Source organism: Sceloporus occidentalis, unplaced genomic scaffold (genome assembly GCF_023333645.1).
Source record: "Sceloporus occidentalis isolate IW3139 unplaced genomic scaffold, rSceOcc1.0.p SCAF_2, whole genome shotgun sequence".
In the NCBI taxonomy this organism is placed as follows: domain Eukaryota; kingdom Metazoa; phylum Chordata; class Lepidosauria; order Squamata; family Phrynosomatidae; genus Sceloporus; species Sceloporus occidentalis.
In genome coordinates, this window is record NW_028316982.1 from 75,474,633 (window position 1) to 75,488,239 (window position 13,607).

Here is a 13,607-nt window from a genome sequence, read left to right on the forward strand (position 1 = left end):
GGGGTACACTTAATCCACCTCTGACTAACAGCTTCAGTTAGAAGAGACCAGAGTCAAACAGTTGTTATACACCACTACCAAAAGGCTGTCTTCAATACTCATCAGCAACCTGTGTTACCAGTCTGCATTTCAACACTGTGATAAATAAGGTTTCATAGCATTACCCCATGGAGAGAATATTAAATTCCATGACATTTTCTTCATGCTGATTCACAAAGCCATGCTGTAGAGCCCCTGAAGTCCAGGAGCTCTTTTACCAAGTAGATACATACAGAATTGTTCTGCATTTTCTTATTGAACAGACACAGTCAAAATGTATCAATTGGTAGCTTTGATATCCAGTCTTGGCTAATACGAACGATGTAACTACCTGCAGGAGATTTAAGCAACACAAGAGGATGAAAGGCATATTTGGCAAGGAGAAAGCTCCACATAATCTCCCATAACTCCCCTAAAAACTAAAGATCTGGAGGAAGCTTACAATTTTGAAACAGAGCTCAGCAGTAGTTTTCAAAAGACATATTTGCCCAGTTGTGCATACATGAATACTGCTTCTGTGGCCGGTGATTTAAATGGTATTTGTCATTGGAAAGTCTGGCCTGTTTCTGTATACCAGACTTTCTCATGATCACATCAATTTAGCAGGTGCCATTTTAGCTTCTTTTTTCTATCGAAGGAGTACTGTGGCTTGGTTTCCCCTTTTCTAAAGCAGCAACACGGGAGCAGTTGAGGAAAAATAAAATTAAGTTAGGGGCCATGCGAGTGGCAACTGCCAGCTGAAGGAAGGCCTGTAACAAAGAACAACACTTTGTCCTATCCATTGAGTAAGCCATAGTATGAGTTAAATAACTTTTCTGAAGATGAATTAGGAATCATTTAAACCAATGCAGCAGCTTCAGTTTCTTTGGAAGTTATCACAAAACACCCCCTTCTGAAGTTATGCCATTTCAAGCATTAAAAGCATCAATAGGGAAGGGGGCAAGAAACTTAAATTTTCTTTCTTTATGGGCTTTTAATTGTTAGAAATAGTGGGTCACAAAATTAAATCTTTCTTTTTTGAAAGGCAACCATGATAGAATGGAAATCCAACATGATTTAGCTGTAATTTACATGCAGCTTTGCATCCAAATACAGAGAAATGTAAAGAATGACTTGATTAGATGTTACTAGTACATCTGAATATGCATACTTCTTTGTACGAGGAATACTGTCCGTAATAGATTAAGTGTTCCCAAATCATTACACTCCCCTGTTGTAAAAGAATTCTGTTTCTTCAGTGGTAGAAATTATTTCAGGCTCAAGTTCACTTCTTGTTATCTGAAACACAAAAGATACAACATTCTTAAATTTTCAAAACATTCTTGTTTTGAGTTCAGCTCTGTACCCAGGATTTGAAAATAAATCATCTGTAAAGGTATGATCACCACCACCACACCAAAAGAAGCACTGGTTGTAAGGATGCTGGAAGCAGGTCGGGATCACCAACTAATATCTCTAATATCAGTAAAGGAGAGAGGACCAAAAACTACAGTCTTATCCTTCAAATACATATCAAATCCATTCAAAATCCATATAAATGTCTAGGAAATTAATTTAATTTAATAATATGCAAAATCATGTTGATGATTTTGCAGCTAGTAACTACAGTCTCTACAAGAGATGCTAGCAAATGCCTAGTCCTTGTAAGACAAGAGAGCAACTCTGTAGTCCTCCAGAGCTGTTCAACTGCAGTTCCCATAATTATTCATTACATTGACTAAGGCTGGTGGGAGTTAAAATCAACAACTTCTGGAGAGTCACATGACACCCACATCTGTTATGAGAGGTGAAACTTGGACTGGCATCCTATTAGAGAAATACACCAGCATAATTATGACATATCCTTTTTGGATGTTGCATGGGGGAGAAATTCCACACCTCTCACATGCAATGAGACCCATCCTACCCACTTGTTGCTTGTCTGGAGCATTCAGCTATGTCCCTCTGGGACCTATAAAGGACCCCTGGGCTGTATGTGCATCTGGGTATAAAGACATCACTGGATGCTCCTTCTTTGCAACCCCACCCTCCACCACCTGCTAAATAGCCATGCTGGGAGGAGAGTAGCTGAGTTTTGAGAGAGTGAAGGTGAAACAGAGCATAGTTCTGTCTCAGTGGAAATTTATGTCATCTCCCTATGCAAGATCTCATCCCCAATACTGTAACTGCATATTCTTCCTCATGACCTTATGATCATGAATTCTGCAATTTTTTTTGGTAATGTTTTTGTTGTTTTCTTTTTAATGGCATGTTTTTCACTGCTTTTCATTTTATTTTTAAATTATATTTTTAATTTTGGTTATGATATGAATTTTAGAGCTGTGTCCATTTTAACCTCCATAAGCTGCCCTGAGTTCCAGACTGGGTAAAAGATGGGGTGGTGGTGATGGTGATGATGATAACAACAGTAACAATAAGAGGTCACTGGTACCTGTGCAGTGCATTGTTAGGAAAAGTCTTGCTGACTCAGCTCTGTTCTAAACAAAGCACTGCACAGGTGCCAATGATTCCATATGTGTGATATCATAGATGACAACTGAAAGAAACACAGATACAAGTAAGCAACTACTTCATTTGAGTGTCATGTATTGTTTTTGCCTCTGTTACTGGCAGTATTTCTTATGCCAAATCTAAACCTAATGACCAAGACTAGAAATCATTATCTCTCTGGCATGATCACAGCACACCCAGGTTTTCTTCTGGCTATTTCTGAGAAAAATCATTTGAAACTGGAAGCTGTTACCAGACAAACTCTTAAGTAGGCACATGCATTTCTTGCACTTAAAAACCCAACTCAGGTACATTTTAATCTTTCTGGGTTGTTATGGGTTTTGCATTTTAAAAGTCAGCAGATAATAAAAGAAGAAAACAGAATCATGAGAATTACCTTGCCCACTTGTGGCATCAAACTAAAAGAAACAGGTATCATTGCTCCAAAAGCTGAAATCATCACAATAGATCTCAATGGAGTCCAAACATATGGATTTCGAAGCAAAATGTTTGTACTGAAAGGATTGAAAGAGTAAATTAGAATACAATATGGGAAAAATGATACGCAACCACAGCACCCCCATGCTAATAAAGGTCTGAGGAAAAACTAGACAGCATATAGGAAGAGTTCTGTGAGCTGCTACCACAGGCTCAACACTGTAGAAATGGTTGCGTGATCCCTCCACACATTTTGGTCAAAGCAGCAAGTGGTCTACAAATTCAGAATTTTCCCCTGGACTTCTGAATCTATTGTTGTTGTGTGCTTTCAAGTCATTTCCAATTTATGGCAACCCTAGGGCAAAGCTATTATGAAGTTTTCTTTGCAGGGTTTGGTCAGTGGATGAGAGAATGTGACTTCCCCAGGTGGGTTTTTCCAAGGCTGCGTGAGGATTTGAATCCTGGTCTCTAGAGTCATAGTCCAACATTCAAACCACAAACCACTACACCTGAATGTCTCTGAATCTATACAGCCAGTTTAAGTTGCAGTGCTGCTCAAATAATAACATTCCATGTCCCCAAAAAACTCAGTGATTTGCAGAAATAAATATGCAGAGACTTTGAAAAGGGGGTAAGTCTGCCTCTACACCTAAAATGAAGTCACCTTCTCTGATCATAGTAAGCATTACACAGTAGTTAATAAAAGCTCTCTTGAAAGCCAGAAGTAAGACAATCACTGCACACCACCTCTTCAGCAGCAAGAACGAGGATACTAGTTTGTGCCTTAAATTGCTATCAGAAAAAGAAAATGTGTGATGAAAGTCTATGAATGGTCCCTTCTCATTTCTTTCTGGGTATTTATTTTGTTCAGAAACCTATGCTGAAGATGTCTTACCGTTTTAGAAAGTGCAGAACCAAGTCTGGAATACATATCGCTGTACCAAACAGCACTGCTCTGGATATAGCTGTTTCTTTCACAGCCTAGGGGATTAGTGAGAAATAGAGAACACATGCACAGATATAAAGGAAGGTTAACACCAGAATAAACTCTGACTACTGCACTTCTAACAAGTCTCGCCAGTCCTGGATTTTCAGGCATTAGCCAAACAAAAGTTTCGGTTACAGCTGTATTACAAGAAGACAAAAAAAAGCCCCACATAGGTTACTAAGTGAAACTCTATATCAAAACTTTCTCATATCTATTATAGCTGGATGTATTTGTTGCCCTACATTCATATTTAAGATAGCCCTGGGTGTTTTTGCCAAGAAAGAGGCAGCAGAATCAGAGCTTGAAAAGTTGTTTGTTTTTTGTTTGTTTTTTGGATTACAACTACCAGAGTCTGGAAATCCAAAAAAGTAACTTTTGATTTATAAGCAGAATAAAGGTCCACACTGTGTTTTCATTATATGGGTGATATTTCATGAATGTTTACATGTAGAGGGGGCTCCATCCTAACGAACAGTGGCATGTCTCCAATAATATTTTGAGTGAGCACCACCATCCCATGGTCAGTTCCTGCTGGAAACATGTGGTGTAAAAGAACACCAGCCTGGGGCAAATGGGATGATCACATTATGGAACAGTACCAAAAACTCATAAGTAATTCCCAAGGTGTGACTCATTAGCAAATCAGCCACATGATCAAACATGGAGAAAGCAACTAAGGCCTCCATGACTATACTATGAAATTGTAGACATTTCACAATATGGGAAGGGGGGATTTTCTTCTCATTGATCATACATTCCTTTTTAAAAGGAAGTTGGCCAGCCAGGGCAAATGAATGAAAAATCAGGAAAAAAAATGGGAAGTCAGTTGCAAAAGGCAGTGGGTGAAAAGAATGAGAAGGAGTCCCAAAGAAGTATGGAAAGACTACACACTTGACACCAAAGTCATAAAAAGCAGTTGATAAGACATTAAGGAGGAGAGTTCTGGACTCTCTTCCTGGCAGACTAAGACTGTCCTTCTTGCCCAGTGGTTCTCAACCTTTGGGCCTCCAGATGTTTTGGACTTCAATTCCCAGAAATTCTAGTCAGTATGCTCATTGTTCAGGAATTCTGGGAGTTGGAGTCTCAAATATCTAGAGGACCAAAGATTGAGAACCACTGTTGCAGCCCAACAAGTGACTGAAACGAAGCAAAAAGTAGTTGGTTGGTTGGGTGGTTGATAATGTCATCTAGTATAGACAACACGAGTTAGATTATTGCAGTGGGAGAAGCATCCTAGTAGAAGATTAATTGCTCCACTTACCTTTTCTCCTGCCCTCTGAGACACTCCAATGACTCTGCCCTTGTGATCCATTACCTTAATTCCATTCTCAAACTCAGTGGCCCTGATTACAGTCAGATTAAATGCACACAGGAGGGCTGTAAAAAGGAAAAAGAATTCAGGAAAGCAGTACTTGTGTAATAAGAGACCTTTTCATATATATATTTTTTTCTCTATGCTCATATTTAATAAATGTGGATTTTCATGTGTTGTGAGCTGCTTTGATTGTCTCGTCACAGAAAAGTGGGATACAAATAAAAGTTTTATTATTATTATTATAAACACTGCCAGATCCCTGTTAATGACACGCATGCACGCAACTCAAAGTCAGATGTGTGTGTATGTCTTGTTCTAGGTGAGGCACAAGGGGCTACTGACTAAGCCCTTGCATTCTACCCCAAACAGCCCCCATCAGCTGGTAAGCCCAGAGGGCTGCTGTTTCAAACATTAAGTGGTCAGGGAAGTGAAGCAAGGCAATGAAGAAGCAGGTACTATGTTCCCTCCCTGTTACAATTTGCTAGAGGGAAGTTCCTTTCCCTCTCTTTTGCAAGAAGCAACAATAAACAGACACAGTCCCTGGTATTTGGTTGCTCCCCCCCTCCCCGCTTTCCCTCCCCAGGCCATTTAATAGTTGTAGCACTGGCATCCAGGGCTTTGTAGAGAAGGGGGATGAAGTGCAGAGCTGTAGAGCATTGGATTCTGTGACTGAAATGCAGGGTCTTGGCCATCACTTCTGATGGTCACAATTTTAGCTACTGGTGCCGAGTTCCAATACTGCAGAATAAGCAAAAACAAAAACACTCCAACATCTTGGTTAATACACTAAGAGGGGGGTGAACAATTACCCAAAATACTATATGTAAATATGTAAGGAAAGGAGGCATTTCTATGTGAAAGGTAAGAGGAAGGAGCCCAGAAAGGACTCCTGATCTCCGAAAAAGTTAAGGGAATTGATACAGTTATATTTGCAACAGGTAACTGGAGGCATGGAAAAGGTCTTATCAGCCATCAAGCTTCATGATCGATCTTAGCACATTGGCACAGAGTCCAATGCTGTACATCCACAGATTTGCATGGGAACCTTTTGCTGTTGAAAATGTGCTTTATGGTATAAAGGCCACATTCTTGATTATTATTTTTTTAAATGACAAAGTTTTCAAGGAAGAATTCTGGAACACATTGCTAAATTTTGGCATAATGCTTTATTGCTATTTTGACAGAAGCCTAACATGTACAGAGGAAAAAGAGGCTAAAACTTTATATCCTAAGGTGCTATTATCCTGAGTTGAATTAAGCAAGCATAACTGAGGCAAACCACTAGCAGTTCCTAGTCCTTAACATAAAAGAGTCTAAAGAACAAATGTCCAACTTTTTTGTGCTTCTCATTTACCCACCTGTAAGCGGACCTGGTATCACACTCCTGAAGAGAAGCTGCACAGAAGGATTCTGTGGTTTATAGTGGATCATTAAGTACTGAGGAAGAGTCTAGAAAGAACAGGTTCTGTTAAATGCATCAACATGTGTACAGTTTTCCAAACCACTCATAAAAAAGGGCACCACAAAACAAAATGAAAGCAAGAACATGACAAACAAATTTAAGAACCAGAACTCAACAAGTTGGGTTCACACTTTAAGGTAACTAACTATGGTGCCACTGAAAATGAAATGGACAGTTAATGCAAGAAACGCATCTCACTAATTTCGGTGAAGTCCAAAAACATAGAAAATCTGTACCTGTGGAGACAGAGTGGATCTGCACATGACAGACTCATCCCCAACACCCCCTATATGCCAACTTCATCCCCAAACTTCATGCAGTCCGCCATTCCCTTATGCGGGGGATCCGTTCCAGATCCCCCCACGTAAAGGAAAAAATGCGGATGCTCAAGTCCCATTCAAATGAATGGGGCTCATGCCCGTGGAGGCGCGGCAGTGGCGTGCGGGGCGCATGCCACGGGAGTATGCACCATTGTTTCCTTCCAGCACGCGCCTCCATCACTTCCATCGCGGATTCCAGCATATGCTGGAATCCGCGTAAAACGCGCCCACATATAATGCGGGCGCACAGTACATTGAGCTGGAAGGTCTGAAGAAAGATCCTAAATGTGTTTGGGTAAACACACGTTAAAACCTCTTCAGACATTCCCACTGAGAACAGAAAAAGCAGGTGTGGAACTGGCACACCACAGTGACATGCAGAGTTTGGCTGCATCCACACTGCAAAAATAATCCAATTTGACACCACTTTAACTGTCATGGCTTAGTGCTATGGATTTCTGGGAATTGTAGTTTGTTGTGGCACCAGAGCTCACTGATAGAGAAGGCTAAATGTCTCACAAAACTACAGTTCCCAGACTTCTACAGCACTGAGTCATGATAGTTAATGTCAGACTGGATTATTTCTTCAGTATGGATGCAGCCTTGGTGAATATAATTGCACTCCTCGTGTATCCTTAATTTAGTTCTGGATCTAAGCCACAGTGACTTATGTTTGTTTACAATTCTACAGCCATCAAAATGGAATTGAAAACACATGACAAAAAGTTCCTTTCACCCATTCTTACAGACAGCTTATAAAGTTCCCTTCTAATGTATCTGTACATCAGTATTTCACAACTTCAAAAGAGGTTGAATATCAACATTTTTGACACTGAATTGCAAAGCCTGAAATACTGTCACTCTAGAATATAGTGTTGTGTGTATCAGGATGGGCAACATGAAGCCTTTGGTCTAATTTCAAAAGCCCTGTGGAAATGGATCAGGTCTATGCAAGAGTAAATACTTCCTTCTAGGTGGTAAGCATGAAAAGAGAGAGTGCATGTAGGTGAGAGAGGAAGAAAGGTGGCTAAAAGGGTGTCCTTTCCTACTTTTGACTTCTTCTCCAGCTCCACACACTATTGGCATATGGAACTCTACATGTTATCCATGAAGGAATCTGATCACTGGCAGCAAAAATGTTACCCCATAATGCAGCCTTCCTACCCCAGCCCACCAATTCTGCTTCTGGGCTACTGAGTCAAGAGAAAGTAATACAGCACAGAAGAAAAAGGAGAGAATATTGAAGGCCTCACTCAATACCAAAGCTCAAAAGCTGTCAGGGTCATGTGTCCTGCCATGGTTGCTGACTACATAGCCCCAAAACCCCACAAAAAACTATTATGGATACGCTTTGCTTGTAATACTAGATGATGGATTATGCTACACAAGTGGTGGTGCTGGGTGGAAAGCATGTTTATCTTTCTTAAAGCTGGCAGATGAGAAGATGTGACAGATCGAAGCATGCGCTTTGAACTATGAAAGTCAATTTGATGGGGAAACTTGCCATGGAGAAGAAAGGATGCTCTGGAACCAGAATGTTTTGATTTAAAGATGAATGGGTGAATGTATGACAACAGCCTGAATTGCTAATGGCTTTGAATATACACTGTAATCGAAAGTGCCTCAACCCTGATGTGATGTCCTGCCAGGACTGATTGAATTTCCCCCTGCATTTTCTTTCACATTGGTTCAGGCCATAGTATGTTTAGTGTAGAAAAGTTCTTTGTATTAGTTGTGGGAGGAGTTGTAGGATTCCCCTGCATTATTTCTAGGTTTGGTTTGCCCTTTCCCAGCATGCTCTGTTGTAGCTGGAAGCCTTTAGTTTGGAGCAGTCTTTGCTGTGAGCAGGCAGAGGGCTGTCTTTTGGTGGCAAACAGGCCCAGACAGCCGGAAAGGGCATTTCTTACACTTTAGCCATTTTAGTTACCAATTTAGCCATTTTAGTTACCAAGTTAGCCGATTTAGTTACCAGCTCAGCCAAATTAGTTACCAACAACAAGTGAATAAAGAATTCAGGAGCTGAAAGACCCTGCACCAGCTCCATTGAGAGAGGAGAGCAAGCTAACATCAGACCCAGAAAGATGACATCCGGAAGATTGGTGAAACTGTAAAGTATCTTTTATTTAGTGCTGGGGAGGAGAAAACTCTTTATTTTTGTCCTTTAAATTAAATTTCCCCCCTTTTGAACTTTACATTCAGCTTCAGAGCCTTTTTTGGGTAAAGAGTTTGATCTCACCAGGGTACCGCCGTTGCACACCCAAACCTGCCACCACCTTTAGTTGGGTGTGTCTTCATACCTGACAATAATGCCATGCTGTGAACATCTTTAGTTTCTTGAATAAAGCTTTCTGTTTTACTGAAGCATGTTTCTCTGAATTGAAGTGAGCCAGTACATGACAGAGGCCCTCTTACATGTTACCAGAAGTTCACTGCTTCCTTCTCCATTCCACTGATACCCTTTTCTAACTTGGTAGGTTCCAGATATGTCAGAGTATAAGTCCCACCAATCCTAGGCCTGTTACAGACTGCCAAAATAAAGCTGCTTCGGGTCTCTTTGGAGATATGCTGTTTAAATGATGCATGCCTCCTAAGAATCCGGAAGCTGCGCCAAAACTGCACTCCAGTGCTTAGGAATGGAGTGTGGCTTTGGCGCGACTTCCGGACTCTTAGGATGCATGCATCATTTAAACAGCATACCTCCAAAGAGACTCGAAGCAGCTTTATTTTGGCAGTCTGTAACAGGCCCTAGACTGCCAAAGCGAAATATATTACCATTAAAGTATATATTCAAAGAAAAATTTAGAAATACATACTCCCACACAAGCAGAATATGTGATTGCGCCAATGCTAAGAAGTGACTGTTTGAAGGGAAACTCCTAAAAGAAAAAAAATACAACAAAGAAAAGCATATTTATCTACTCCAATGCACAGACAACTTGTGCCATCTTGTCCTTTAAAAACCAACACATTCTACCACCTTTTCTGTATCATTCCTGATTGCTTCTGTTCCAGAATTCCCATTTGCCAAGCTGAATCCACCAATGTACGTATGGAGAAGGAACTGAAAAAAGTGAAATTGCACAATCACACACTTAATTCATGAATTAACAAAATACTAATGTGTTTAAAAAAAAGCTTCTTGTTACCTGCCAAAGAAATGCTTGGGTAGTTCCTCTGTGTGGTAATGAAGTTGTGATAACCTGAGAACAACAATTTCATGACATTAACAGAAAAGCACATGTCAATATCAACCATTCAAGACAGTGGATGCAATACTCCTATGTATAGTTGTACTGTATGACGTAAAGCAAGAGTGCACAACCTTTTGAGTCCCAAGGGCTACATGGAACGCTGTCTTGGGGCCACACACCCTCACTCAGTGATCCTCTTTCTCACTGAGAGGGAGCAGGGAGCATTTGCTGTGCAGTGATCTACCCTGTGATTATGAACCATGAGCCAAATATAATAAACTTGTTAAGGTGGGTAAGGAATGGAAATGGTGGGCAAAACAACTTTCTAGATAAGGAAGTTTGCTATATTTCTCTTTCAGTTGATTCTAAGTCTTCAATATGGCATCCACTGAAATTTTAGGTTCTTCAACATAGCAAGAAATGATAAACAACTTAATTACACAAAAATCTTCTGGAAACTTCCATCATTACTCACCAGTGGAGCAGTAAAGGGCAGGAATGCTTTAAAAGGGGAGCAAGAGAGAAAAAACCTTGTTTATGAATTTAATAAAATAAATGGTTTTTGAAGGATTAACAGTAAAAAGCAAACAATGAATACCAGGAAATCCAACAAAGTGTGAATCTTGATCTTGTTTCTCAAGCAGAGGCTGATAAAACTGAAGCGTACAATTCAGTTCAAAGGCCAGCGTGACCCTTTCAGTGATCCATAGCAAGAAAACTAATTGGGAGCTACAGCTCTGAGGACAACTGTTCTCAGAGAAGACCTGTGGTAATGTGGTTTGCATTAAAAGGAAGCAAAAGGTTATGCCAGGTAACTGAAGAGGAAGACTTCATGAAAGGTATGCCTGTGTGGGTCTAGGTTTCAAGTTATGTTGGCTCTGTATTTCATGAGCACAAATGGAATTTAACCACCAGGAGTGAATCCGAACAGCACACAGTGCAGCATCAAAGCCAGACAGAACCAAGTACACGGAGATGGGTGCATTTTATGTGATAAGTAAATATTGGACTTGATCATATGGTGCAAAAGATGTTGATTAATCAGAGTGTTTCTATCCATAACAACAAACTATGAAATTCAAGCACTGCTGTTTCAAGAGAGTACAAAATACTAGGCATCATATGGTGAGAGAGAATCATGAATCACAGATCGCTAAGGCTTATTTGTGTAGATGTACATTACTGTTCTTCATAAGATTACTCAGTGCTTTCTAAAAACTCCATTTATGGATTATCTTGCACAAGATAAAAAGTGTAAGTTTTTCACAGCATCAGACATTTAAGTTAACTATTTGCGTCAGTTATGTGACAGGTTACAAATTAAGTGCTCATGTACATACACAATACAAAAAAGCCCTTAATTCATTCTCTGAAACAGCTTCTTGTTTACACAAGAAGCAAACAGCAGTATACCAAGTATTGTTAACTTCAACACTTCAAAAATTACCAGTGAGGCTTTAAAAATCATGTCACATGCTTTTAAAAAGTAGGTTATATCACAAAAGAAAACAGCAATAGCATTTAAAAGAAAATACTAAATTCCTGTATCTCTGGGATACATTTCATTCACATTCTCCATATCTAGTTTACTAGGTATGGTAACTGGCCACTGTAGTCAGGAGAACTAGAAACATTCAAATTTAGATTGAGACTTTCATATTTTAACCCTCATTCATGGATCACACAACAATTCTTACAAGTTATATGCTGCAGTTAATAAAAGTCTTTAAATAGCAACCAGCATGAGTCCCAATGTTATGATTCACTAGCTGAACAGTATTATTATTATCTGCACAATAAGCCATGCATGTATTTATTTACAGTGTTTCAGTAAAAGTAGATATGAATACTGACCTGGTGGCCTAAATATAACAGGAATTGTCTCACCACTGGCAGAGTGTACAGAGGCCTTCAGGAAGAAACGCAAAAACAAAGCCCCACAAAATTAGAAAGGCACTTCAAGATGGGAAAAAGTATAAGCTAAAACAATTGCTAAATATTTTATAAAAACTTACCAGACTTAGTTGCCAAGCTTCTTTTATCTAAACAATTAGAAACCAGGGCTTTAGAAATATTTCAGAATTTTCTTAATTTAAATTTTGTAGTACCTGTAACATTTTTGCAAGCATATCAACAACTACCTGGAATAGTCTGACCTACATTAAGACTGAGACTCACAAATACTGTCATTATTTCTAGCAAACTATTTTTAATAAGGGCATAACAATGATACAAATCATATGTAACATAACATTATTTTTCTATCTGTACTGTGTAACACTGTAATATTAGCTTCCTTTAAGGGTGTTTTTAGACATTTTGGAACTAATTTTTTCCTGTTTTATAAAAGCATTCTGTTACCAATCTTAATTTCCCACCCCACAAATTAAGCAATATACAAGAGTGAGGCAAGCAACAAGTAATGGGCTTGTAATGAGTTACTCAATTAATGCAAAAAATAACTTCCAAAATTATGTTCTAAACCTGCTTTTCCTAACCAGCACACGCCAACCCTAGGGGATGATGGGAGTTGTAGTTCAGTACAGGGGGGCATTAGAGGTTGAGGAAGACCCATCAACACAAACTGCTCTGTGTCATTTCCACTGTAGTATCTTGACAACATTGTCATCTATGGTGACTCGCTTCCTCTCAACCAACAGTAGTATATATACCCCACTGTCCCCCATGCCAGCATTCTCTGAAGATGCCAGCCACAGCTGCTGACAAAATGTCAGGAATAAATTCCTTTAGAACACAGCCTCATAGCCCAAAAAACTCACACACAAAAAACCTGTGGGGTCATATTGTTGGCCCTACTCCTGACATTTCATCGCTGGGGCTGCCCTCCAATGTCCAGGTGCTGAGCATGGACTTCTGGGGGGAAAATACCTAGATGGGGAGACCTGGGTTCAAAACGACAGGTTTAAGATGAACTCTGTCTCAGTTTCAACCTAGTTAAACAGATTTTGGAAACGATGGGACTAAGATCTTGGTATACATAAACAATAATCGACACCATGGCATACAAACATACAAAAATTCTTAGTACTGTGAGGTAAATGTCACTTGCCTTTTTGTCCTGTAAGGACTCTGTAGCCTTTTCTCCTCTCTTCAATAAAAGTATTCTGGCATTGTCAATTTTTTGCTGCAGTCATAAGAAGCACCAAGAGAAACACAATAAAGTTACTTTTTTACATAGTCTTTCTGCAGTAGCTAATCTTCAAGTGTATGTTTTGTGAATATAAAATTTAAATCATTCTTGTGATCAATCTGTACCAGGCCTACATTATTATTATTTTTAAACAGGAAAAGCACAAAGCAGTTTCAGGGAAGCATTTAGAACAGAAACCAGCAAACAGAAATA

General features: G+C 39.5%; 1 protein-coding gene across 2 annotated transcripts in view; it reads right to left on the reverse strand.

Moving 5' to 3' along the window:
• The window catches only part of SFXN4 (sideroflexin 4), an 18,094-nt gene continuing 4,487 nt past the window's right edge, over nucleotides 1-13,607 (reverse strand). For both annotated transcript variants that reach the window (XM_089510041.1, XM_089510042.1), the window contains exons 3-14: nucleotides 13,314-13,388; nucleotides 12,259-12,285; nucleotides 12,098-12,152; nucleotides 10,719-10,744; nucleotides 10,199-10,252; nucleotides 10,030-10,113; nucleotides 9,866-9,928; nucleotides 6,629-6,719; nucleotides 5,217-5,332; nucleotides 3,863-3,948; nucleotides 2,927-3,044; nucleotides 1-1,317 (exon numbers count right to left, since the gene is read on the reverse strand). In XM_089510041.1, coding sequence (XP_089366167.1) covers nucleotides 1,240-1,317; nucleotides 2,927-3,044; nucleotides 3,863-3,948; nucleotides 5,217-5,332; nucleotides 6,629-6,719; nucleotides 9,866-9,928; nucleotides 10,030-10,113; nucleotides 10,199-10,252; nucleotides 10,719-10,744; nucleotides 12,098-12,152; nucleotides 12,259-12,285; nucleotides 13,314-13,388 — 873 coding nt within the window. In that variant the 3' untranslated portion in view covers nucleotides 1-1,239. The remainder of the gene's footprint in view (nucleotides 1,318-2,926; nucleotides 3,045-3,862; nucleotides 3,949-5,216; nucleotides 5,333-6,628; nucleotides 6,720-9,865; nucleotides 9,929-10,029; nucleotides 10,114-10,198; nucleotides 10,253-10,718; nucleotides 10,745-12,097; nucleotides 12,153-12,258; nucleotides 12,286-13,313; nucleotides 13,389-13,607) is intronic.